This window comes from Dermochelys coriacea, chromosome 6 (genome assembly GCF_009764565.3).
Source record: "Dermochelys coriacea isolate rDerCor1 chromosome 6, rDerCor1.pri.v4, whole genome shotgun sequence".
NCBI classification, from domain to species: Eukaryota; Metazoa; Chordata; order Testudines; family Dermochelyidae; genus Dermochelys; species Dermochelys coriacea.
Window position 1 is genome coordinate 5,214,049 of NC_050073.1, and position 24,586 is coordinate 5,238,634.

A 24,586-nucleotide genomic window follows, 5' to 3' on the forward strand; every position below is an offset into this window, starting at 1 on the left:
TGGGTTCAGCAGAGAATCCAGGGGGCTGAATGGGCCACGGAGACTGAACTCTCCTGAACTGACAGGAGTCGAGAGTCAGCTGGGTCAGGATACTGGAAGATCAGCAGCAAAAGACAAACTTGCGATCACAACCACAAATCGGATGACAGGAAATGAAGCCAGGGGAGCAGTGACAGAAACAGGAAGCACACAGTCCAGAACAGGGAGCAGCCTGCTGTTCAGTCAGCTTCCTGTTCCTGCTGCTGTCTTAAAGCAGGGCCAGGAGGCCAATTAACTTTTCTGGGACTCCTCCAATAGGACCTCAGGAGTGGAGCCTCAAACTGGGGCTGAACTTCATGGGTCCTAGGTAAGCAATTTTCAGCAGGCTTCCAGATGGAGGGTTGGAGTGTGGCTGCTCCCATGAACCCTGCAGACCCAGGTTGAAGACCCCTGGGCCGTGACAGTGAGTGATCTCTCCCCGCTCAAACCTCCAGCAGGGGAAAACAGTCTCCAGGATCCTGGACACATCCTCTGAGAATCAAATGAGGATATCATGATGAGAAATAGGTCTCTGTTCCAGCACTGGGATCCGGGGACAGGGAAAGCTCCCAACCAGGATATGTAGCAGGAGCCTCCTGTTTGTTGCAAGAGCCCCAAGTGGCAGGACGAGTGAATGGTTCTTACCTCCAGGAGGTGCACGGGATCTTCCATCTGAGCCTCAATGGGACCCTGTTGCTTGGTTTGACAGGATGAGATGACCTGTCCCCACTGCTCCCTGAGCTGGGCTGGCTGCAGGATATATCTGTGTGAGACGCTGGGACAGAGCCTGAAAGACAGATGTGACAATCGGGGTTCTGTCACCTCAGGGGGAGAACAGAGGTTCTGAACCCCAAATAAGCAGCTGAATCAATGGATTCAATGAAGAATTATTGTGCCATACAGGTACATCATAAGGTCCTCTCATGGATTGGTAACTGGTTAAACACTGCTCTGCACTGACTGCCCTGACCACGGGTGGCCCAATGGCCCACTGCACCCCCAACTTAGCAGCTCCAGCTACCAAGAGAGCAAGGACCAGAGGCCTTCCTGCTCCTGGGACGGAGGAGTAGGTTGATGATCTACCTGGATGTGAGTGTTGGCCTTCCCCATGTCCATGGTCTATACTCCATTCAGGGCAGCGCACAGGAACTGCGATTCCTATTCTGGATCTAGGGGCAGTTTCAGTTTGCTGGCAGGAGACTGCATGAGCCCTTGCAGTTGCGGGGCGACCCAGGCACGAACACGGGCACGGAAGTTTGAGGAACAGGGCAGAGGCCTGTGTGGGGCAAGGAGGGCAGGGATTTGGGAAGCAAGATCAGAGGATCCAAAACTTACTTAATGTGGAACAGGATGATTCCCATTTCAAAGATAGATAAAGTGAGGCACCAGGTGGGAGAGTGACCTGGCCAGGATCACGTTACCACTCAGTGGCAGGGTTGCAGTATAACCTGTTCCCTGCTCTCATCACTGGATCCTGCTGCCCCTTCTGTATGACCACTCCAGACATCCTCTCCCATAGGCCATCCCCACCACTCTCCAATACCAGGCTGTTTCCATAATGGAAGCAGGCTTGTAACAGAGTTCACTCACCGCTAGGTGCCCCTTCCTGGCAAGGCCTGGTGTCACAGGTTTCTTGCTGGGCTAGCACCCCCGTCGATAGTCACGAGGGCACTTTGGCAGTTTTTTGGCTGTGAATTCAGCCCTTCAACCAGGTGACCATCTTTTCGTCCACTCCTTCCTGGGTCGCACTCATCCCAAATGAAAAGTCCAAAAACATCTTTAACCGAAACAAGGTCCTCTGTCCCTTCGGGGGCTTTTCGTCAGCCTGACTTTGGCTTGGCCTGCCCTTGCTGGTCTTGGTAGCCCTTTCTATGGCCTTGTACATCCCCTTCCTTAGAGACCATGGGAGAACCAGTCCGACCCGGGATTCTAGGTTCTGCCCCAAGGCCCGGTACCGAACAGCTAGGCATGCTCCTGTACCTTTGCTGCGGTTTTCCCTGGCTTTCCCCTCAGGTGGAGCTCGCTCTGTAATCCGTTTGGCCTAGCTCCAGGCTTTATTGCCCACAGGCCAAGGCCCCCTGTCATACATGCTCCTCCTTAGAAACTGGCCCACACGAGGGGCAAGTTCTATTCTTGTCCAAGCTTCATCCCTCGTCATCTCGTCGCTGTCACCGGCTGCGCGCTTGTACAACCTGCACCCACAGTGTCTTCAGCTCCACGGCCAGCTCGCTCACCAGAATGCAGAGGCAATCGTCCTCCTCTTCTGCAGTGTCCTAGCGCTCTTCCTGCAGCCACTCATTCCCATTAACAGCTGCTTGGAGAGCCTGTTCTGAAGCCTTTAGCTTCTTGTGTAGCCTCTTTGCTACTGCCACTGCATAGGACAAAACCTTTTCCATCAAGGTCGGAGAGCCCACCATGGACTGCTCCACCCTTGTGTTTGTCCCTACTCCAGTCAGCTTCATCTCTGGGCCAACCATTTCGTCCTTCACCTCCCTGCAGCACCCGACAAGGTGTGTTGGTGGAGGGTCGGCAAAGTCCAGGCCATCCCTGTCACCTCCACGTTGCCTGCCTCATGTGGGTTTGTGTCAGAGGACACCTTCTCCTTTCTTTCTAACTTCTTGGGGCCCTGGCACCCTCCTTTTGACACTCAGCAATTTCCTAAGCAGGCCATATCTTTTGATATGGCCTGCTTCTCTGCACCCAAAACAAAGAACTCTTGTCCCCATCTTGGCATTAGGCCATGCTTGTACACTTTCTCATACCCTGCTCTCCTGGGCTAACCTTCTCAGCACAGCCCAGGCATGCTCTTCGTGTCTGCTCTTTTTGTCCATCGGCATTCCCTTTGCAAGATCTCTCACAGGTATTGCTGCTGCTGCGTCTGTAGCTCCGCTTGCACTTCCCTCTGCCTCTCATGGTTTTCTAGGAGCTGCTGGAGAAACCCCTAGACCTGCTTTGGCTGCTTAACCAGTCCCTGGAACTGAAATGGGAAATCCAGTGACTGGCTCGGTCCCTCGATACACCCACTTGGGAGGACAGGCCTTCCTTCAGCAACCAAGTCTTCCATCAGTCCTCATGGATCACAGGCAGAATTCAATCCTCCTGATTGTGCCAATCATAAACGAATCTACTCATTGTTACGTGCCCCCGCTGGAGGCCAGGCATGGCATCACAGCCCTCTCGCTGGACTAGCATCTCCCACCCATGGTCGCTCCAGCACCATGGCAGTTTCTCTACCTGGTAACTTAGCCCTCCGGCCAGGTCACTACCTTTAGTCCACACTTCTGGGACCCAGCTTGTCTCACACTAGAAGTCCCAAGAGGTCTTTCCACAGAAAGAAGTCCTTCTGCCATAGCTGGGGCTCTTGCTCAGCCTGCAACCCCCTTGCTGGGCTTCGTAACCCTCTCTGGGTGTGTGTACACCCCTTCTTTGGGGCCAGTAGTGGAACCCAGGGCCCTGTACCCAACAGCTAGGTCTGCTCCTTTCTCTTTGCAGCAGGTTTCCCTGGGCACTTCCTACCTCTCTTCTCAAGTTTCCTTGCTGCTCTGAACTACCTCCTTCTCCTTCCTGTTGATACCACAGCTGGGCTGTGTCACCACTGAAGTCTGGCTCTTTAGGGGGAGGTACCTGGTGCCTCTCAGTTAGGGCTCATTCTGTAATCAGCTTGGCTAGGCCCCAGGCTCTGCATCCCAGGGGAAAGCACCCTGTTACAGGCCTGCTCTGCCCACTCCTACTGTTATTGGCCTGGGGTCCTTGCTCCCTATTTCAGATCTGGTTTCCAGAGGGGCTGAGTACACACAGGACCCATTGCCTGGAACTGGAGTTTGCTTCTTCTGGTGACTCTGACATTCAGGCCCTTCATCATTCAGAGGCTGACAGGTGTGGTGAGAGAGCTGGAGAAACCCCACTACTAAGTGGAAGGAAGTCAAAGAGTTGGGATTCTGGGAGCTGATGGGTTCGTTTGCTCTGGTGCGGGAAGTGGAACTGGAGACCGGAGACGCCATGTGGACGAGACTACCTGATGCTCCCTTCATGTCCGAGGGGCTGGAGCCTCCTGCCAGAAACGCTCTCAGGAGTCCAGGTTCGAGGACATCTCTGGGGAGCCCCTTCCTAGGAACAAAATCAGGGTGGTACGATGATGGAGACGTCTCTGTCCCAGAGTTGGGAGCCAGGGATGGGGGAAGCTCCCAGCCAGGCTATGCATTGGGGTTGCCATTTCTCCCCCAAGAGACCCACTGACCCCAAGGAGTAAATGGCTCTTACCTCTATGACGGAGTGGGGTCTTCCATCTAAGCCTCTTTGAGAGCCAGCATTGCTTGCTTGGATGAGACGAGGTCACCTGTCCCCACTGCTCCCCGACATGGCTCAGTTACAGGATGCGCTCGTTGGGGAGGCTGTGCCAGATCCCAGGGCCTGGAAGACAGCTGGGAAGGAGGCTCCTATTCATTTCACACCCAGAGACCCCATAGAAAGGCCAAGGAGAGAATAAAGGGCAGGAGGTGAAGCTAGCCCTGAGCCTCGGTCCCACCCCCACCTCCTCAAAAGTGGAGCTTTCCGAGCTTCAGTGGGGCTGGGGCAGTGGCTCTGACACAACGGCCCTACTGCACCCTATGGGGCAGGGAGAGCTCTGCCTGGGCGCAGGGGGAATGGGATGGGGACCAAGGAAAGGGGGGCGGGGAATGGGTGTGAGGGAAAGAGCTCCTGCCCCAGATGAAGGAATCTGGGGGGCAGAGGGAAGGACCCTGCTCCACAGAGAGGGGAGAGAGTTTCTGTGAGTGCCAGGGGGCTCCATTTCCCCTTCCACTAGCTCCCCATTTACAGGGAGCCAGAGCAGTACCTGCAGCAGGGAGCGGCAGTTGCTGGTGGCCTCAGAGGCAGAGCCCAAGCCCCTGCAGCGCCTCAGGCACCTGGCGCAAGTACCGGATGACACGGAGCTGGCGCATCACCTTGGCTGTGACGCCCTCCTGCTGCAGGGGGACAAGGACCTGTCAGAGAGCCAGACGCCCCCGCGGAATCAGGGGGAATTAAGGGCACCTGGAAGCAGCAGCATTTCCACCCAGCACCCGCCCAACTCTGAGGGATGGATTCCCCCTCCTGACCCCCAGAATGGAGCCTTCTTGTCCTTTCTAGTGACCTCCAGTACCAACCTCCCTCCTTGTAGGGTGAGCTCCTGCCACTTCCCCCTCAGTGCCCCTGACAGCTGTTCCACCTCCAATCCACAGCTCAGTTCTCAGAGCCCTCTTTTCCACCCCCAACCACATTGGGCAGAGAGGGGGCTCTAGCAGGGGGGGCAGGAGGGATTCTGGCAGCAGTGAAGTGGGATGTGGGGAGGTTGAGACCTTTCCCCAAGTCATCCCAGCCACTAATGCTGAAGCCACAGGATCGCAGCCCTGGTGAATGGGGCAGGTCAGCAGCCCCTGCTGACTGAATCCTCCCATTCTCTCTAGACCGGGTCCAGCCCTGTCAGCAGCAGGACAAGCTTCCCCCACCCATGTGCCTCAGAACTGTCTGGTCAATCGCCATCACCCATCAGTCCTTGGCCTCCCAGGCTGCCAGTGATGGGAGCAACTCTGGGTGGTGGCTCGGGAGACACGGACACTAGGCCACTGGGTGTGGCCCTGTGGGACAGGAGAGGCTCACAGAGGGCACTTAGAGGGCTCTTCTGCCCTTCCCAAGAGAGAGAGCACTGTGTCTCGAGAACATAAGTCCGTGATGAGGCAATGCTGGTCATTAATTAGCCTTGCTAAACAACTGGATTGGAGCTGCTCCGGGGACAGCTGGCTCCCTCCTGCTCATGGAGGTGAATTCATCTCCCTTCCCAGTACCACCTGCTCTCACTCTCATTCCCCACCAGTCTCTTTGCTGCCAGGCCAGGGAATGACCATAGACTGGGAATGAGGCTTGGGCCCCGCCCCAATCTCCTGAGTCTAATGCAGCTGCTCACCTTGTCCCCCATCAGCTGCTGGGCTTCCCCCAGGAGGGAGTAGGTGAGGAGCAGCCTAGCCTGGCTGACACGCAGCAGGGGGTGGTGGATGGCCAGCACTGCTGTCCCCAGGAAGAATATTCTCGGCCCCTCTGAGAAGAACTTTCTGAAGACCTAAAACCAACCGGATTTGAGGCTTCACCAGGTTGCCCAGAGCCAGGCTTCAAATCCTGGGGCTAGAACGGCATCTCCGTCTAGTGGCTCCAGGACGCAGCCACCTGCACTGCCAGAGCTGTGTCATGCCCTGGCAGAGTGTCCTTACCTCCCCCACCCTGGCGGTGTTTTTGTAGCCCAGCAGCCTGCTGTCCTAGTGCCTGTCCCAGATCCACAGGTCTTCGGCCTCATGGATGGACAGGCCTGGGAAAGAGACACACACACATTTGTCATTCTGGTTGCAGTGCTTGTGTCCTTCCCATCCCATTGGTGGCTGCACAGTGGGCAGAGTCCTCACTGTGTGCCTGGCCCAACACAATCGCAGGGGGTGGTGTAGAAGACAGAAAGAGATAGAGAGAGACTCATCCTCCAGCCGGGGTCAGTCTGAGAGAAATTGGCTGGGGTCCCAGTCTCGCTCTTCTCTCGGGTGCCATTTCCCAGCTGGGTTCCTTACCCCTCTGGTGCAGCAGCAGCTGGTAGAGCCAGTAAACCCCCTCCCTGGCCTGGCAGCTGATGTCCTTGGCTGGGTCACCGACGAACAGAGCCAGCTGTGCCACATGGTGACCCATCCTGGGGAATTGGGCTGAGTTCTAATGGAAGGGAGAGGGAGAGGGGACTCCATCAGCATTTTCCTGTCAGCTCTCAGTTCCCACCTGGGCCAGGACTCTCCTTCCCCTCAGCCCCTCTGCAGGAGATGCTAGAGGATAGGAGCTAGAGCTAGATCCTTAATTGTCTCTGCCCACAAGGGAGCCTGGAGCACAGGGATGCGGACAGGGCCCTCCATGAGGATTTGCTTCCCCAGCTGCTCCAGGATGACAGGAAGTCATGAATCTGGAGCATGGTCCCCTTAAAAGTGAGAGTCGCCACTTAACCAGGACAAGAAGAACTTGACTCAAGCCAGGCTTATTCTCTGCTTTGACTCTGCATCCCCAAGGGGAACAATCTTAACCCACAGCCCCTGCAGCAGCAGATCCTACAGCCCGTTGGAGCTGGCCCACCTACCCCTGGAATCAGGAAGCTGAGGTCAGAGGCCACTTACGTCGAACTCAGGGAGGGTGATGGTGGATCTGAGCAGGGCTGTGCTGCTCCTAATGGCCCTGGATCTTTCTTGCGACACCCTGGACAAAATCCAGCAGTTAATGTGCTGTGGGGAAAGGAGGCAGCTCAGGATCAATGGGCAGGTACATATGTTGTGCTAATGAGCCCCTCCCCATCCCCAGGGGGCTGAGACATTGTATGCGGGGTGGAATAGCTGATTCATTGATCGTAGAGCTTTAGAAGGGGATTGTTGCCCCCAGGATGATGCTTGCAGGTCACAACTTGTCATTGTCTCTCCACACTGGGACAATGTTCGGTGTCGGGGCTGGTCCCATCCTCCCTGAACTCCTGATTCCTGAACAGCTCACCAGGAAGGAGACAGACCGCTCACCCCTCCCTCCCTCAAGTCCTTGGTTGGGTGAAGGGACTGAGTGTGAGCACAATTCCTCCAGGCATCTCGGGGCCATCAGAGACAAGGGCTGATTCTCTGGGGTCCTCCTGTTTCTCTAGGAACGAGCCTGTGACTCTTCTCTGAGGACCATCTTCTGGATCTCACAGGAGGGGTTCGGACTCTCACTCTCCAAGCTAGCTAGGGGCCCCATGGTTAGTGCTCAACAGAACCAGGCAGAGCTCTGGCTCGAAGTCCCAGCTCCTTCCTCTGTCCTTCAAGGAGGAAGGGCCTAACACTGCATTGCACTGACTGTCCTGACCAAAGACAGCCCACTGGGAGGCTAGCTAGGAGAACAGACTGGAAAATGGATTGAAGAGTTAAGGGAAAATTGCCCCCACCCCTCTCATGGGGCTCACCTCCAAGATGTAGTAGAGCCTGTTGGTGTCTGGGGATTCTGCCAGCAGGTTCCCCAGCATGGCATCCAGGAGGTCTGGCAAGACCCTATGCAGATCCTGCAAAGCAAGGGAGAGTCATGGGTCAGAGTTAGGGAAACTGGGGCTACACCTGCCACAGGATGGGAAGAGACCTGGGAAGCACTGGTGAGACCCCTAAACACATATCCTGGCCTCTCTCATTCACATCCCACTGCAGGCAATTAGCAAGGGTTTGTGGCAGGATGACAGCTGGCTCTTCAATCCAGGATTTAGCATGATCTACCTGGACTTGGGTGGTGGTCTTCTCCGTGCCCAAGGTGAAGACTGCATACAGGGCAGCTTGAACGATGTGGGACTCCAGCTCTGGCTCAAGGGTAGGTGTCATGGTTCTGGCAAGAGAGAGGAGCCAGTATTAGACTGTGCAATGCCGGGGTGGGACTGGCATCGAAACAGATGTGAAACTGCAGGGAAATAGGTAGAGGCTGCCGAGAATGGAAACTGAGGCACTGAGCCAGGGAATGATAAGGCCAAGGTTTCCCAGACAGACAATGGCAGGGCAGGAATGGCGCCTGTTCCCTGGACCCTGCTGCCCCTCCTGTATTTGATCCTGGGAGTCAGCCTCTCCTCAGAGCCATTGCAATGTTACTGGAGTGAAAAGAACAGAGCAGCCAGGAGAGAGAGTGAACCCTCCTGCCACCTCTGCCAGAGGAGCCACCCTTGGGAGGTGGCAGAGGCAGTGACTCCCAGCCATGGGCCTGAGCAGCACCGGGGTTTGGGGAACCGGGCAAGAGGGTCTCAATACCTGAGGTTGCCCACAGCAATCAGGGAGTTGGCCAGGACGGCGCCGGGTGGATTGTCATCATGCCGCTCTTCATTGAGCTCCTGTGAGACCCAAATCAGCGTGTGAGATTTGGGCCTCACTGAGACTGCCCAATGAGGGAAGCACCTCATTGGGAAGCCAGCACCCCACACAGCCATCAAGATCCCCCCACCTGCCTCCCGCTCCTCCGATTCCTGCCCCCTATTTCTCCCGTCTCTTCTCTCCAATCTTCAGCCCCAGCAATCCCTGCCCTCAGCTGCCCCTCCAGCACCAGCCATCCCCCAACCATCGGCCCGCGGAGACCCCTGCCCTCCCATGTCTCTGTCCACCCTCCAGCTGCCAGGTGCCGTGTCTCACTCACCACAATCCTCTCCACCACAGCCGCCTTGCAGCAGTGCGGCTCCAGCGTGTCCTGCCCTCTCTGCTGTGCAGCGAGACTCGCGGGGTGGATGGCCTGCAGGAAAAGGAGCTGCTGGACCTCATCCTGCACCCACCAGGAGTGGGGTGAGGGGAGAGAGATCCAGTTAGCCAGGGACCTCCCTGCCCCAGCCACACCAGCTGCAGGACTTAGGCCTGAATGGGGGATAGTGGGGACCCGTCCATTCTGCAAATCTCCCACGACTCCTACACAAGCAGGGTCAGGAACTGGGGCAGTGCCTGTGGGGGGAGGAGACCCCGGCTGGTGTGTGACAAACACCACCATCTTGGGGGTCCTAGATCATGGAGGAGAAAGGTCCCCATTGGGGTGGTGGCTCATGAGGGCCAAGACCCTCTGCAGGGGGTTGGGATGCTGAGAAGGAGCAGGACAATCTCGGTTCCAGCACAGCTGGGGAACGTTTGTACCTTTTCCCGGCCCTGGAGCTGCTCTTGGATGTTTTTGAGAGCAGCCTCCTCTTTGACCACGTCCACCCAGTCCTCCTCCTCCTCGTCCTCTGCGTCCCTGGCGGTCCCTGCACCCGGGAGAGAAGGGGACAGGGTGACTCCTGCTGCCACTTGGGGGAAGGATAGGGGCATGGTGGGGTTATATTGGGCCCCACCCTTACCCCTCTCAGTGATGCCTTCAGCCCCCAACTCCTTCAGGAGCCCATAGCAAAGAGACCCCCCCCACACAAACTGTCCTGGACTCCCTGGGAGGTGCCTCTGCCCTCCACCCCCACCCAATGGAGCACCAAGGACCAAAGTGGCAGCATCTAGTGTCATGTGGCTCAGGCCAGATACCTGGGCTGGGGATCCACCCCCACAGCACTGGTCGAGGGCCTGGGCCCAGGGGGTTCACAGCCCCCTCCTCACCCCTCCCTGAGCCCAGCCTGGCTTCTCACCTGGTACAAAGCAGAAGCGTCCATCGGCCTCGCTGCTGCCCGAGTCCCAGGTGCTGCTGCTGTCCCATGGGGAGGGGGCTGATCTGCTGGTGCTGGGACAGGGATCCTCCACCTCCTGCCCTGGGAAGACTGGAAGGTCCTCAGGGACCGGGCAGGGTGATAGCTCCTGCTGGAAATCAGGGCTGGGCTCCTGGAGTCGCTGCTGCCCACACAACAAGCCCCAGAGCCACCCTGCCCGGTTCCGCTCCTGGGCTGGGTCCTGCCTGCCCAGCCGCAGCCTGGCCCAGCTCCATTCTGGCCTTGCCACTGCCTCTCCCACCTTGGCACCTGCACCAGGAGCAGGTTTCCTCTGCCAGAAGACTGGGCACTTCCACCTCCTGGCCCGGCCCGGAGCTCCTTCCCCGCCAGCGGGGACAGAGGGGCTGCTCTGCTCCTGGGGAAGATGGCAGCTGCTTCCCTCAGGCTCTGGGGACACCTGCAGAGCCTTCTTCCTGAACATCCTCAGGAGCCTGGCCATCCTGGAACCGAGCGGGGAGCAGGCGTGAGTCTGGGGTCGAGTCAGCCTCTCACTAACCAGCCTTTTAGGTACCTTTCCATCCCTGCCCCAGCCAGAGCTGCTCCTACTCCCCCCACAGGGGTGCAGAGAGTGCAAGCTACACACACTGGCAGGAGTTCATTGCATGATCTGCTCCCAGCGTTCCCCCTTGTCATCCCTGCTGCTGCAATAAGCGGGGAGTCTCGTTCTTTTCGAGCACTGGGGTCAGTCACAAAGACCATCGGTCACTTTGGACAAGCAGCTCCCTCCTGCCATCCCAGGCCACACTTCTCCCCCCCCGCCCCTGCACAGGCTAGAGAAAGAACAGAACCCAGGAGACTGGACTTCTCCTGGGAAACCATTCCCCACTTCAAAGTCCCCAGGCATAGCAAGGCCAGGGCCCCCTCATTTTCCATTGATTTCCATGCTCAGCAGCTCACAGGGTCTGGCCCAGCTCAGAGACTCTCAGCCTGGGGAGCAGTCTCCCACATGGGAAGGGCTGGGAGCCCCATTGCTGGGACCTTTCCAAACACACTGGAGATGGCTCTGGAGAAGCCCCTCACCAGTCTGAGAGCGAGAGGCTCCTGGGGGCTGTTTGCAAATCCAACCTCCTTTGGGAGAGATTCTCTCCCTTTCTTTGTTCGTCTCCCCAGACCGACAGGGAACAGAGGAACCCTAGTGCCACTCACTTGCTCTTGGTGATGGAGCGATGGATGGAGGATATTCAGTGTCGTCCCTTGCCCTTCTCCTCACTCTCCAAGCCCAAGGCGAGCTGGAGAGGGTGGTGACCTGAGGAGTTACCCTGCCCAGCCAGCAGGCAGGGTGATGACACTGGGCGATCGACTGGCTGTGAAAACAAGAGTCTGTCTTATTGCAAGGGATGGAGAAACTCGGCCAGCAGCAGGGGGTGCAGAACACTGCCGTAGTACGGGGGTGACAGCACCTCCAGGATCCTCACATCCCAGCACTTTACACACCTTCCCGGAGCCTCCCAACCCCTCTGGGCTGCAGGGACTGCGACGTCAACCCTACTGATGAGAAACAGGCCTGGGGAGGGGAAGCTACTGGCTCAGGGTCACAACAAGTGTCAGAGCCATGGATGGGACCCAGCAGTCCTTATTTCCAGGCCCCTTCACTAACCACTGCTGCACACTCCCTCCCACAGCTGGCAATTACAACCAGGCCCTCATGTCCGCTCCCCCTGCCTTTGAGAGGGAGTGTGCTCCACTGGAGTGACTGGACCAGGGCATTGGGAGTCAGGACTCCTGAGTTCCATTGCTGGGTTTCCTATTGGATCCATTGCTGGTTGTTTTCCTTTTCCTGTGGGACTTTGGGCAAGATGCTCCCCCGTCTATGGCTCTGTCCGCAGCAGTCAAATGGGGATTTAATTCTTTCCCACTATTGGAAAGTTCTGGGAGAATCCCCCAGCAAAAGCTGCTCTGACAGTGCTAAGCAGCATCTGACCATTAGAGGAGGAGTGTTTGGCTCTGGGGTTTCACTTCAGGCCAGTCTCTAGAGAGGGGCCCAGCCATGGAGTTTGGCTCAAGAAGACCAATTCTCCAATTTGTTAAGGGTGTTTTGAATTCCAGTCCTGTGCCCCGAAGTGCCTGGTGTCATTTGCAAATTTTAAAAGCATACTCTCCACTCCATTTTACAAATCATTATGGAAAATGTTGAGTAGTACCGGACTCCGGACTGACCCCTGCCAGACCCACTAGATACACTCTCTCCGTTGGACAGCCAAACATGGAGAAGGGCTCTTGGAGTATGGGCTTTCAACTAGCTCTGCACCCACATTACACTAATTGCATCTAGACCACATTTCCCTCGTTTGCTTGTGAGAATGTCCCATGGGTGTCAAAAGCCTTAGTAACACCAAGATAGATCACATCTACTGTTTACCCACCTCCACCAGGCCCGTAACCCTGACAAAGAAGGAAATAGGATTGGTTTGGAATGAGTTCTCGACAAATCCATGCTTACTTGTCCTAAGAACCAAATTATCCTGTAGGTGCTGACAAACTGATTTTTTAAGAATGTATTCCAGTATCTTTCCAACTATGGAAGTGAGACTAGCCAGTCTAAGTCCCAGGGTTGCATCCGATGAAGTGAGCTGTAGCTCACGAAAGCTTATGCTCTAATAAATTTGTTAGTCTCTAAGCAGCAAGTTGACACCCTTCAGAGCTTCCTGTGATAAACTGTGAACTTTTGACAATAGCGGGGTGGTAGGAAGTGTCACCCCCCACCACCTGCTGTGCCCTTCCCCGCCAAAGGGCTGAAACCCTGACCACCAGGCAACATCCCCATGAGTGAAGGCCATCAGGAGGCATCCATCTTTGAAAGTTTGCAGAGGATGCAGGAGCAGAAAGGAGAGAGAGGATGAGGGTGGCTCTTGGGGAGAGGGAGGGAGGGAGTCTTATGGGAATCTCTTGTTTACCGCCATCAACCCAATGATCAGACCATTGATGCCTAGACTCTTCCCTGACATGTTGTAATTGTTTGGATCTAGATTTTAAAATTTTAAAACATTTGCAGACGAAGAACTGTCAGCGAGTTGAGTGAAAGGCCATTGCAAGCCCAGGTAATTATACAATGTGGCATATGCCCCATCTAACAAGCTCCTTAAACAAAAGCTCCCAATTTTCATTCACATTGTTCTGTTTAGTGTTTTTCTCCAAAACGCTTTCACTAATCATTTTGGTCAGCTTTGGAAAGTTTCAGTGCACCCAATATAAATATTGCTGGTTGGGACTGCCCTCTATTGGTCATAAGAACAGCCATACTGGATCAGACCAATGGTCCAGCCAGCCCAGAATCCTATCCTCCCACAGTGGTCAATGCCAGGTGCCCCAGAGGGAATCAACAGAACAGGTAATCATCAAGCGACCCATCCCCTGTTGCCCAATACCAGCTTCCGGCAAACAGAGGCTAGGGACACTTCAAGAGTGTGGATTTATATCCCTGCCCATCCTGGCTAATAGCTAATGATGGACCTATCCTCCATGAACTTATCTAGTTCTTTGACCCTGTTATAGTCTTGGCCCTCACAACATCCTCTAGCAAAGAGTTTCTCCAGGTTGACTGTGTGTTGTGTGAAGAAATACTTCCGTTTGTTTGTTTTAAACCTTCTGCCTATTCATTTCATTGGGTGACCCCTAGTTCCTGTGTTATGAGAAGGAGTAAATAACACTTCCTTATTTACTTTCTCCATACCCGTCATCATTTTATAGACCTCTATCCTATCCTTCCTTAGTCATCTCTTTTCCAAGCTGAAAACTCCCCCCAGTCTTATTAATTTCACCTCATTCGGAAGCTGTACCATACCCCTAATCATTTGATTGCCCTTTTCTGTACCTTTTCCAGTTCCAATATATCTTTTTGAGATGGGAGGACCAGCTCCAGTATTCAAGATGTGGGCATACCATGGATTTATAGAGAGACAATATTACCTTTCTGTCTTGCTATTTATCCCTTTCCTAATCACTTCCCAACACTTTGTTCACTTTTTTGACTGCCACTGCACATTGAGTGGACTTTTTCAGACAACTATCCACCGTGACTCCAAGATCTCTTTCTTAAGTTGTAAGAGCTAATTTAGACCCCATCATTTTAGATGTAGAGTTGGGATCATGTTTTTCAATGTGCATTACTTTGCATTTATCAACATTAAAATTCATCTGCCTTTTTGTTGCCCAGTCACTCAATTTGGTGAGATCCCTTTGTCACACTTTGCACTCTCTTTTGGACTTAACTAACTTGAGTTGGTTTGTATCATCTGCAAATGTTGCCACCTCACCGTTTACCTCTTTTTCCAGACCACTTAGGAGTATGTTGAACAGTACTGGTCCCCCCAGTACAGACCCCTGGGGGACACCACTATTTACGTCTCTCCATTCGGAAAACTGAGCACTTAGTCAGACCCTTTCTTTCTTGCCTTTGAACCAATTCCCTATCCCAGGGAGGACCTTCCATCTTATCCCATTTTGCTTCAGAGCCTTTGAGGAGGGAGCTTGTCAAAGGTTTTCTGAAAATCTAAGTACATTATATCCACCGGATCACCTTTATTCACGTGCTTGTTGACTCCCTCAAAAATTCTAGTAGATTCGTGAGGCATGATTTCCCTTTACAAAAACCAGGTTCACTCTTCCACAACAAATTGTGTTTATCTATGTGTCTAATAATTGTGCTCTATACTCTAATTTCACCCAATTTGCATGGTACTGAAGTTAGCCTCAGTTGCCTATAATTGCTGGGAGCATCTCTGGAGCCCTTTTTATACATTGGTGTCATATTAGCTATCCTCCAGGCATCTGGTACGGAAACTGATTTAAAGGACAGGTTACATACCACAGTTAGTTAGTAGTACTGCAATTTCACATTTGACTTTCTTCAGAACTCTTAGGTGAATACCATCTGGTTCTGGTGACTTATTGCTGTTTAATTTATCAATTTGTTCGAAAACCTCCTTACTGATCCTCACTGAATATTCAAGTCATGATCACTGGCCCCAGAGCAGCCATGGACATCCAGACCAGTGATCAGTTCATCTTTCTCCACCACAAGGAGGCCCACAATAGAGTCACCCCTAGTTGGGTACAAAACTTTGTATTAGAAAAGTATCTATAATTTTTCAAAATCTCCAAGGACAATTTACTCCTGGCTACGTGAGACCTCCCTTGTCTGTCTCCTGATAGGAAGTCCCCCATGCTAACCTAATTTCTTCCCACGAGTCACAGACAGATGCAAAAGGAGAAATTTCCTGCTCTCTGGTTTGGATTCAGTGAACTGTGCCAGCCCCGCATGGATTCATCTGCTGGGTTGTGTTAGTTAGCAGATTGATCCCTATCCATTCGAGATTCTGGGGTTCTGAATAACCAAGAACATAAAACACGTAATGATGTGTCTAATGCAGGGGTTCTCAAACTTCATTGCACTCTGACCCCCTTCTCACAACAAAAATTACTAAACGACTCCAGGAGGGGAGACCGAAGCCTGAGCCCTCCTGAGCCCCACTGCTCTGGGTGCGGTGGGAAAGCCAAAGCCTGAGTCCTGCCACCCTGCGTGGGGAGGCCAAAATTGAAGCCCAAGGGCTTTAGCCCCAGACAAGGGGCCTGCAACCTGAGCCTGACTGCCCAGGGCTGAGGCCCTCAGGCTTTGGCTTCGGCCTCAAGCAGTGGGGCTCAGTCTTCAGCTTTGGCCCCAGGCCCCAGCAAGTCTAAGCCATCCCTGGTGACCCCATTAAAAGGGGGTTGCAACCCACCTTGGGGTCCTGACCCACAGTTGGAGAACCGCTGGTCTCATGGAAAGTGCCACCCTTCCCACCACTTTTTTTACCCTCTCTCCCCTACCTCGATGGGTTGTAACCAGCGACACTAAAATTCCTGTCAGACGCATCGTCCCACTGGGTTTCCCCATTTCCCCTTCCCATGCAGAATTTCCAACTCCTCTCCCATATTGCCCAGATTCTGCTGCCAAGAGCAGTGTTGCTTCCCTTCACAAGTGATATCTTGCAGGGCACATACACTGCAGCCATAGGCGACGCGTTATATCTCCACGTTGTGCCTTAGCACCAGCAATATTCAGAGCCCAGGGGCCAGCTCCACCAGTATTTGGGGCCGGGTGTCCCCCCCGACCCCACCTGCCACCCCCCTGCGCCTTCCCCAGGTGTCCCCTGGCCCCCTCTTGCTGCCCCAAGCCCAGTGCAGAGCGTCCCTGTCTCTGCCTCTTCCAGGCAGCTCCATGCTGCCTCCCTGCAGCAGCAGTTGCTGCAGGGTCATAGTGCCCCCCCTCCACTGCCAGGGCACACTGACTGAGCCTGCCCTTCCATCTCAGACCCTTCCCTTTTCTGGCAGGACCCTCCACCAGCACAGGAGGCCCCTCTGCCCGCAGTCACTGCTCCTGCCCCACGCTGGGCAAGGAGGCAGCCCCATCCCTTACCGCCAGTGAGGCTACAGTCAGGGGCAACAGCAGGGGAGGAAGTGCATGCAGAACCCCCTATCCCCCACCATGGGGGAGGCGAGGGAGATTCCTGGACCTGAGAGGGGTCCTAGGAGCACATGTAGTGACCGTGGTGGGGGTGAGTGTGCTGTTGGGGAGGCAGGAAAGGGGGACTCCTCCCCCAGAGCTCGCTGCTGCCAGCAGGGAAAGGGCTGGGGGAGTCCTCCTCTCTGGCCCCATCCCTGCACCCCAAACTCACCCCCAGCCCTGTCCCACCCCAGAGCCCACACCCCCAGCCAGAGCTTTCACCCCGCTACCGCACCCTCAACCCTCTACCCTAGCCCTGAGCCCCTCCAACACCCCAAACACCTTATCCCCAGCCCCAGCCAGAGCCCTCATCCCCCTGAACTCCAACCCTCTGCCCTAGCCCTGAGCCCCTCCCACACCCCAAACACCTTATCCCCAGTCCCAGCCAGAGCCCTCATCCCCCTGCACTCCAACTTTCTGTCCCAGCCCTGACCCTCTCTAACCCCACAAACCCACCAGCCCCAGACAGAGCCCTCACCCCCCACACTCCTACTCTCACCCTGAGCTCTCCCACACCCCAAACCTCTCATTCCCAGCCCCAGACAGAGCCCTCACCCTCTACACCCCTACTCTTGCCCTGAGCCCCTCCCATATCCCACACCACACAGCCCTCACCCCTACCCCCCTCCCATTCCCGAACTCCCTCCCAGAGCCTGCACCCTGCACCTCAATCCCCTGCCCCAGCCTAGGGCTTGCACCTATGACCTCCTCCCCCACCCAAACTCCCTCCCAGAGCCTTGGGCAGGTGCGGGGCACAGTTTGGGCGGGGACAGGTTCTGGGTATCACCAAAATTTCTACAAACCTGCCACCCCTGACCGCAGCACTGCATTCCCCTGAGTCCACACTTGTGTTACTGCAGGACTCCATCTCACGTGTCCCTTTCTTCCCTCCATTGCAAGGTGCTGGGGGAGAAAGAGAACGTGTCCCCAGGGCTGAGGCAGCATGGGATTGCTGGCATTGCAGCATGCTCTCCAGGAACCCGTAAGTCTCTGCAGCATCAGAACAGCAGAGCCTGGATTGGAGCAAGGGAAAGGCCTGTTTCCCACAGAATCCTTCCCTCAGGCCTGGAGCATTTAAAGCAGAAATCCCTGTGGGAGTTAATGTTGCTCTAAAAAGAGTTGCCAAGGGGCGTGCAGGTTCTTGACAACACCACGCAAAGTGATCCGTTTGTAGAGATGCATAAAGCCCTGCACTGATTCTCTGAGAGGATTCCCCCGAGCAGTTGTGGGAGGCAGGACCTTATTCCTTATCTCTCATATCAGGGCTGTGTGAGAGCTTGTAGAAAGCCAGAGGCAGCTATCTAGGGCGTTAATTCAGAAACTCCCTGTAGAATCTAGGGGCTGCGGCCTACGGCAGGAAGGAGCCAGGTGGTTGTTGGAGTGACTCCAGGAGGAATGCTAGGGGATGGCTCTCTGTTCACCTCTTCACTCTGCTTCTTCCCACCCCACCTTTGGGGTAAGTCCATCACCTCCTCCTTAGTGCGTGTGGACAGGAAACCAGGTATGGCAGTAGAAAGGTTGTGCACTCAGCCCATACACAGGGGGATCCATTGCAGTTCACGTCCTGCTTGTCACAGCCCAGAGGAATGCATGACACAGAGCCTGGACTATGGGACTGCATTAGTCTCCAACAGGTGAGTGTAGCAGGAGAGGACATATACTAACTTTTTCTGGACGGCTGAGGTGGGGGGAGAGGCTAGATTCCATCTGGCTCTTTAGGACTAAGGAAGCTCTGGGATCTGGAGAGAGGTCTCTGGAGCCTCGGGATGTGCAGGTTTGGAGAAATGTGGCTCCTACCTAGTCCAAAGTAACCTGCCGTGTTCCCCCACAAGAGCCATATTAATAGGCAACACTGCCTCTGTTTCCTTGGCCACATGTACCATGTCCTTTTTCTGGTGGCTAGTCCAGAAAAGGAGGACGAGAGCTCACTACTGCTATCACCTGAGGGATTTGCTGGGTTGAGATCAGCTGGTAGAAGCAGGCAATAGTGCCAGAATCTGGGACTTCAAGCCCCTAGAGTGACCTCTTACCTTTATAGACCTGCCCTTTCATCATACACAGCTATTTTAAAGTTTAGTGTGATAGTAAAGGTTTCAGAGTAGCAGCCGTGTTAGTCTGTATTCGCAAAAAGAAAAGGAGTACTTGTGGCACCTTAGAGACTAACAAATTTATTTGAGCATAAGCTTTCATGAGCTACAGCTCACTTCATCGGATGCATGAAAGCTTATGCTCAAATAAATTTGTTAGTCTCTAAGGTGCCACAAGTACTCCTTTTCTTTTTGTGATAGTAAAGAGATTCCTTTTGAACCCTTCACCACACAAGACAAAGCCCGCAGTATTTGTCATTAACTATTTATTTCTACTTTCCTGGTTCCCAAACTGCTTCTCCTCCCCACTGCCGCCAGCCACCTTCGAGTTCTCCCTCTTCTCTCCCTGCCTCTGCTCACTTGATTGCAGCAGCTCAGAGGATGGTCCAGCTTTACTCTTTCACTTTCAATCTTCTTCACTTCTTTGGGTGGCTGCATTTGCCATTGAGCAGCCTGATGGAAATCCCCAACTCCTCTGTCTAGGCACGCAGGCCCCGCAGCTAAAGCCAAGCCCCACTGAGAGCAGTGGGAGATTACCCTGGAGTGTCAGGAGTGGAGGCTTGGCCTACGGGGACCCCAGGCACTGCAGCTGCTGACACCTCCATGATGTATCCTCCAACCCATCACCAAAGGGCTCTTCCACGTTCTGCAAACTGGCCTCACTGGCTGACTGTCTAGAACAGAAATCCTTTGTTAGAGCAGGAGAATCTCTTCAATGCAGCACTCTTTCCACAGCTCCCAGTGAAACACCTGTGAGTCTCTAGGAGGCTCTCAATGAGTTCCCTGCTCAGTCACTTGGCACCCACTAGCAATGGTCTCTGACAGTGGCATTGCAAAGGGGAGCTCAACAGATGGTCCCTTCTATGGCTTCCTGAGTGGGATGGAGGTTGGTCTTGTCATTTAAGGCCTAGCTGTCAGAGTCAGGGCTCCTGGGTTCTCTGACTTTGGAAGTGGGTGGAGTCTAGTGGTTGGAGCTGGACTGGTATCAGTACCACGCTTCCTTCTTGCCTCTGTCAGTGATGTTGTGTGTGACCTTGCAGCCAGTTGCTTTCTATCCCTATGTCCCAGCTAACAGGGATAATACTGACCCACCTCAGAGGGGCTGTCAGGGGTCACCAGTCATGACTCAAGTTGGAATGAGTTGTGCTCTTGGTAGTGAAGGGCCCAGATTCAGTCACCATGGATGCCCAGGGTGTCTGTATTGTGGCCTTGGTTTGACTCACCTAACATTACAGGCTGTTTAGCCCGGTCCTGGCCAGGCGTGGTGCATCTGCTCCTGGCCCTCTCTGACACACAGCTCCATCACACACAAGAACATTGCCCGTCAAGGACAATCTATCAGCTCCCATCTGGTGTTCAGCTCCAAGATGGATGGTGAGCCCTAGCCAGACCATAGAAAGATAGGGTGGTGCTCTTTGGTGGAAACTGCTAGAGCTTCAGCCTCTGCTCCCACCTCCACCCACACGCTAAGGGCTTCAAAAGTGGTCCCTGAACCCAGGTAAACAAAGTAGCTGAGCTGAGGCCAGGGTGGGTAGAATTATGTTGGGACTGATCCTAAGAGAGGAGCAGATTTCTCCTCTGCTCTAGGGAGATTCCCATCGTAAAAGTAGCTGGGGTGGGGTTGTGGGTGGGGGCAATACAAGCACTACCCCTCAGCTGTTGAATAGCGGGCAACTAGGACTTTGCGAGCCAAGGGACTGCTGTATCTTGCTGGAGAGCAGAAAAGGGCATTGGAGAAATTGTACAAAAGTCAATGTCCCGGCTGGGTCAAGGGCAGCCAGACCTACTGGTCAGAGCCAGAGTCCACACTGCGTGATGAGCCTGTCACAGCCCACAAAAGAGCCCATGGCCAAGGGAGAGTTTAGACGCCTGCAGGGAGTGAATCGCTAACAGCCAAGGGGAGATAACCAGACCTGCCCCTATAAAGATGAGACACCCCCAGGCTGCCCCAGCCACAGGCCAAAGGGAAAGGGCTAAACTGGGGCACGTTTCAGCCCAGCCCTTGGGTGCCGATCTCCAGTGTAGCCCCCTCTCCTGCGTGGCAGGACGAGCGCTTCAGCCCCTGGGGTCTGCCCCTGGCTGCGCAACTCAACCCCCAGCCCCACACCGCACCTCCCTGCCCCAGAGCTGCCCAGCCCTGCCCCCAGAGGGAGCCACTGCGCCCCTCCCCCTCCCCCTGCCTGCCTGCGGGGAAGGGGAAAAACCAGCTGCAGCCCCGGGCTTGGAAAAACCATTCTCCCCCCAGGGCGGGGAGGAAAATTATCCTTAGACTCAAGATTTTTATCCTCCAGATTGAAAAGAAGCTAATGATGGGAGGGGAGGGGTTTTATTTTAAACTTCCTGAGAGGAAAAAATCCCAAATTAAGCAAGCGCCTCAGATATTTTAACAACCCCCACACGGGGAAATGGTTTCTTCCAGTGGCAGAAAAAAAAAAAAAAGGCACAAAAATGCCCAGTTGATGGGACAAACCACTTCAGTAGTGGGGAGGGAGAGGGCAACAAAGGCTCAGATTTGAAGTTTCATTTTTGTTGCCTTGTCACTGAAAACCTTCCCCCCTCCCCTTTCCTTTTTTTCTGCTCTCTTAATGAAGGGGGAATTTTTACTAAAGCACCAGATTTGGGAATGGTGTCAAACATGCTGCCCCCTGCTCCACCAGTGAGAATGGGTCCTTCCACGGTGGCAGTTATGGCAGTTGGCCCAGGGGCAGGTGGCTGAGCAGCTCTGGCCGGGGGGGGCACTTTACTCCCCTCAGTCTCTGGGGGGGCTGGAGTGGGGGTTATTCAGGTCTGTCTGTCCTGTCTCTACTGGGGCAGGTGGGAGTGATTCTGGAAGCAGCTCTGGGGGGAGAAACCCCCCCCTTCAAAAGGGAAACAGGGGGCAGTTCCCCCCCCACCCCCACAGCTGAAAGGCCCCTTTATCCTCCGATTCTGTCACAGAAAATCACAGATGGCGACACCCGTCCCAGCCCCCACACGACCCATCAGACACCCTGGGACATTATTAGCAAATAACTCAACTTGATCAATAGCCCCATGATTAACGGCCCCACCATTAAAAACCAAGGAGCTTCATTGGGCAGGGATTGAAACTGGTCCTGCCACGGCCTCAGGGACCATCACTGCTCGACTCACTGGCTGGGCTGCAGGATGTTCCTTCTCTTGGACAGGGAGAGGCAAAAAGGCATCCTTTAAAAAGTGGAAGTTAAATCCTATTGAGGAAAATAGAAAGGCGCATAAACTCCGGCAAATGAAGTGTAAAAATATAATTAGGAAGGCCAAAAAACGAATTTGAAGAACAGCTCTAAGACTCAAAAAGTACATGGAATAGCAAAAAATGTTTTAAGTACATCAGAAGCAGGACGCCTGCTTAACAGCCAGTGGGGCCACTAGATGATCGAGATGCTAAATGAGCACTCAGGGATGATAAGGTCACTGCGGAGAAACTAAATGAATTCTTTGCATCAGTCTTCACGGCTGAGGATGTGAGGGAGATTCCCAAACCTGAACCCAAACCTGGTTCTTTTAGGTGACAAATCGAACTGTCTCAGAGCAAGATCTCATTTGAGGAGGTTTTGGAATAAATGGATGAACTAAACAGTGATAAGTCACCAGGACCAGATGGCATTCATCCAAGATTTCTGAAGGAACTCAAATGTGAAATTGCAGAACTACTGTGGTAGGTAACCCATCATTTAAATCAGCTTTTGTACCAGAGGATTGGAGGTTAGCTAACGTGAGGCCAATTTTTCAAAAAGGCTCCAGAGGTGATCCTGGCAATTACAGGCTGCTAAGCCTAACTTTAGTATAGAGCAAACTGGTTGAAATTATAGTAAAGAACAGAATTATCAGGCACATAAATGAACATGATGTGTTGGGGAAGACTCAGCATGGTTTTTGTAAAAGGAAATCATGCCTCACCAAGCTACTAGAATTCTTTGACGGTGTCAACAAGCATATGGACAAGGGTGATACAGTGTACTTAGATTTTCAGAAAGTCATTGACAAGGTCCCTCACCAAAGGCTCTTAAGCAAAGTAAGCTGTCATGGGATAAGAGGGAAAGTCCTCTCTCAGATTAGTAACTGGTTAAAAGACAGGAAAGAAAGGGTAGGTATAAAAGGTCAGTTTTTAGAATGGAGGGAGGTAAATAGTGGTGTGCCCCAGGGGTCTGTACTGGGACCAGTACTAATTCAATATATTCATAAATGATGTGGAAAAGGGGGTAAACAGTGAGGTGGAAAAAATTGCAGATGATACAAAACTAGTCAAGATAGTTAAGTCCAAAGCAGACTGTGAAGAGTTACAAAGGGAGCTCACAAAACTGGGTGACTGGGCAACAAAATGGCAGATGAAATTCAATGTCGATAAATGCAAAGTAATGCACATTGGAAAACATAATCCAAACTATACATTTAAAATGATGGTGTCTAAATTAGTTACCACGACTCAATAAAGAGATCTTGGAGTCATTGTGGATAGTTCTTTGAAAACATCCATTCAGTATGCAGCGGCAGTCAAAAAAGTTAACAGAATTTTGGGAATCATTAAGAAAGGCATAGATACTAAGACAGAGAATATCATATTCCCTCTGTATAAATCCATGGTACACCCACATCTTGAATACTGCATGGATATCTGGTAGCCCTATCCAGTGATGAGCTGCCAAAATCTTAACAACCGGTTCCCTATAAAAAGTTCTGATTTAAAGGGATGTGCCAAGAGGTGGAGGGGAGGGAGGTGTAGTGGCAGTGAAGAGATTGCACAGAGGCAAAAGGGGCTCGTTGCAGGGGGTGCAGTGACAGGGAGGGAGTGGCACAACGGAGAAGTGGCCAGGAGGGGGTTGTTGCAAGGGGCTGGCAGGTGGGGGTGGGTACATGCCTGGGGTTGTTGTTCACCTGGGGGTGAAGATGGCAGGGAGGGGTTTGCACAAGGGAGGAGTGGGCAGGAGCGAGATGGCAGGCGGGGGGTGGGAGGATGTCCCGAGGTTGATGCAGGGGTGAAGGTGACCATGACTGGCTGGGGAGGGGGTTGCCCAGAGGCAAAAGTGGCAGGACAGGGTGGGTTGTTGGGGCAGGGGGTGCACAGGGGAGAAGATAGCTGGTCGGTGGGTGTTGGCACTGGCTGGGGGAGGGGTGCCCGATTGCTCCCACATACACCATTCCCCAGCCTAGGGACTAGACCTGCCCACCCCCAGGTGCTCCGCGGGTCCGAGCGGCTCCCTGTGGCCTGGCTAGGTACCTTGCAGGTGGAGTAGACACCCAGCTTCTCCGCCCGAAGAGCAGAGCGCAGCTGTGCCTTCTTCCGTGCTCCGCAGGCCGAGCCAGGCTCCTCGTCGCCCCCGGGGGTCTCAGCGGCGGCACAGGCAGCCAGCCCCCCCGCGCCCAAGCCAGGCTCCCCGCTGCCCAGGGGGCTCTCAGTGGTGGCAGCGGCAGCCGCCGCCGAGAGCCCCAGGGGCGATGGGGAGCTTGGCTCAGCCCACAGCGCGGGGAAGAAGGCGCAGCTGCTAGTGCTAGACCCTCCCCTTCCCCACTCCACCGCCAGCTGCTCCCCGTGGGGGAGGGACTGGCCGCATCGCGGGAGGCCCCTCTGGAACCGGGGAGCAGCGGCAGCCTTGTGCTCTGCAGTTTAAAAAAAATGGGGGGGCACCGCTTTTTGGTGCCCCCAACCACTTGGCACCCTAGGCCGCCAACTAGTCCGCCTAGTGGTTGCACTGGCCCTGCCCAACAGACCCCCCCGGAACTCCCACGCCTACCCAACCCCCCCCCATTCCCTGTCCCCTGACCACCCCC

At 54.2% G+C, this 24,586-nt stretch overlaps 1 protein-coding gene and 2 long non-coding RNA genes across 4 annotated transcripts; all 3 read right to left on the reverse strand.

The window, feature by feature from the left end:
- Positions 1-201: 201 nt before the first annotated feature.
- LOC119856576 lies at positions 202-4,983 on the reverse strand. 2 transcript variants are annotated; one of them, XR_005293350.2, is made up of 5 exons: positions 4,853-4,983; positions 4,279-4,428; positions 1,609-4,125; positions 664-805; positions 202-510 (listed from the first exon to the last, which is right to left on the reverse strand). It is a non-coding gene; the product is annotated as an uncharacterized LOC119856576 (long non-coding RNA). The 2 variants fall into 2 exon arrangements; XR_006282286.1 differs by lacking the exon at positions 4,853-4,983 and having other exon boundaries at positions 221-510; positions 4,279-4,543.
- A 1,374-nt stretch (positions 4,984-6,357) lies between these two features.
- Positions 6,358-9,848, reverse strand: LOC122460553 (maestro heat-like repeat-containing protein family member 7). The gene is made up of 8 exons (XM_043516117.1): positions 9,678-9,848; positions 9,196-9,318; positions 8,817-8,896; positions 8,298-8,403; positions 7,997-8,092; positions 7,191-7,295; positions 6,606-6,741; positions 6,358-6,456 (listed from the first exon to the last, which is right to left on the reverse strand). Exons 1-8 carry the CDS (start codon positions 9,846-9,848, stop codon positions 6,446-6,448), a joined length of 828 nt encoding a protein of 275 aa, XP_043372052.1. The 3' UTR covers positions 6,358-6,445.
- Positions 9,849-10,466: 618 nt separating this feature from the next.
- Positions 10,467-20,333, reverse strand: LOC122460781. The gene is made up of 3 exons (XR_006282283.1): positions 20,023-20,333; positions 11,378-11,535; positions 10,467-10,671 (listed from the first exon to the last, which is right to left on the reverse strand). It is a non-coding gene; the product is annotated as an uncharacterized LOC122460781 (long non-coding RNA).
- Positions 20,334-24,586: the final 4,253 nt, after the last annotated feature.

What these genes read in the sequence shown, in the direction of transcription:
- LOC122460553 (XM_043516117.1), bottom strand. Translation starts at nt 9,848, where the DNA reads ATGCCCCTATCCTTCCCCCAAGTGGCAGCAGGAGTCACCCTGTCCCCT. An exon ending in AGACCACCACCCAAGTCCAG is followed by an intron (nt 8,093 to 8,297) that starts GTAGATCATGCT and finishes CTTGCTTTGCAG; the next exon opens with GATCTGCATAGGGTCTTGCC. An exon ending in GGCTCTACTACATCTTGGAG is followed by an intron (nt 7,296 to 7,996) that starts GTGAGCCCCATG and finishes CTTTCCCCACAG; the next exon opens with CACATTAACTGCTGGATTTT.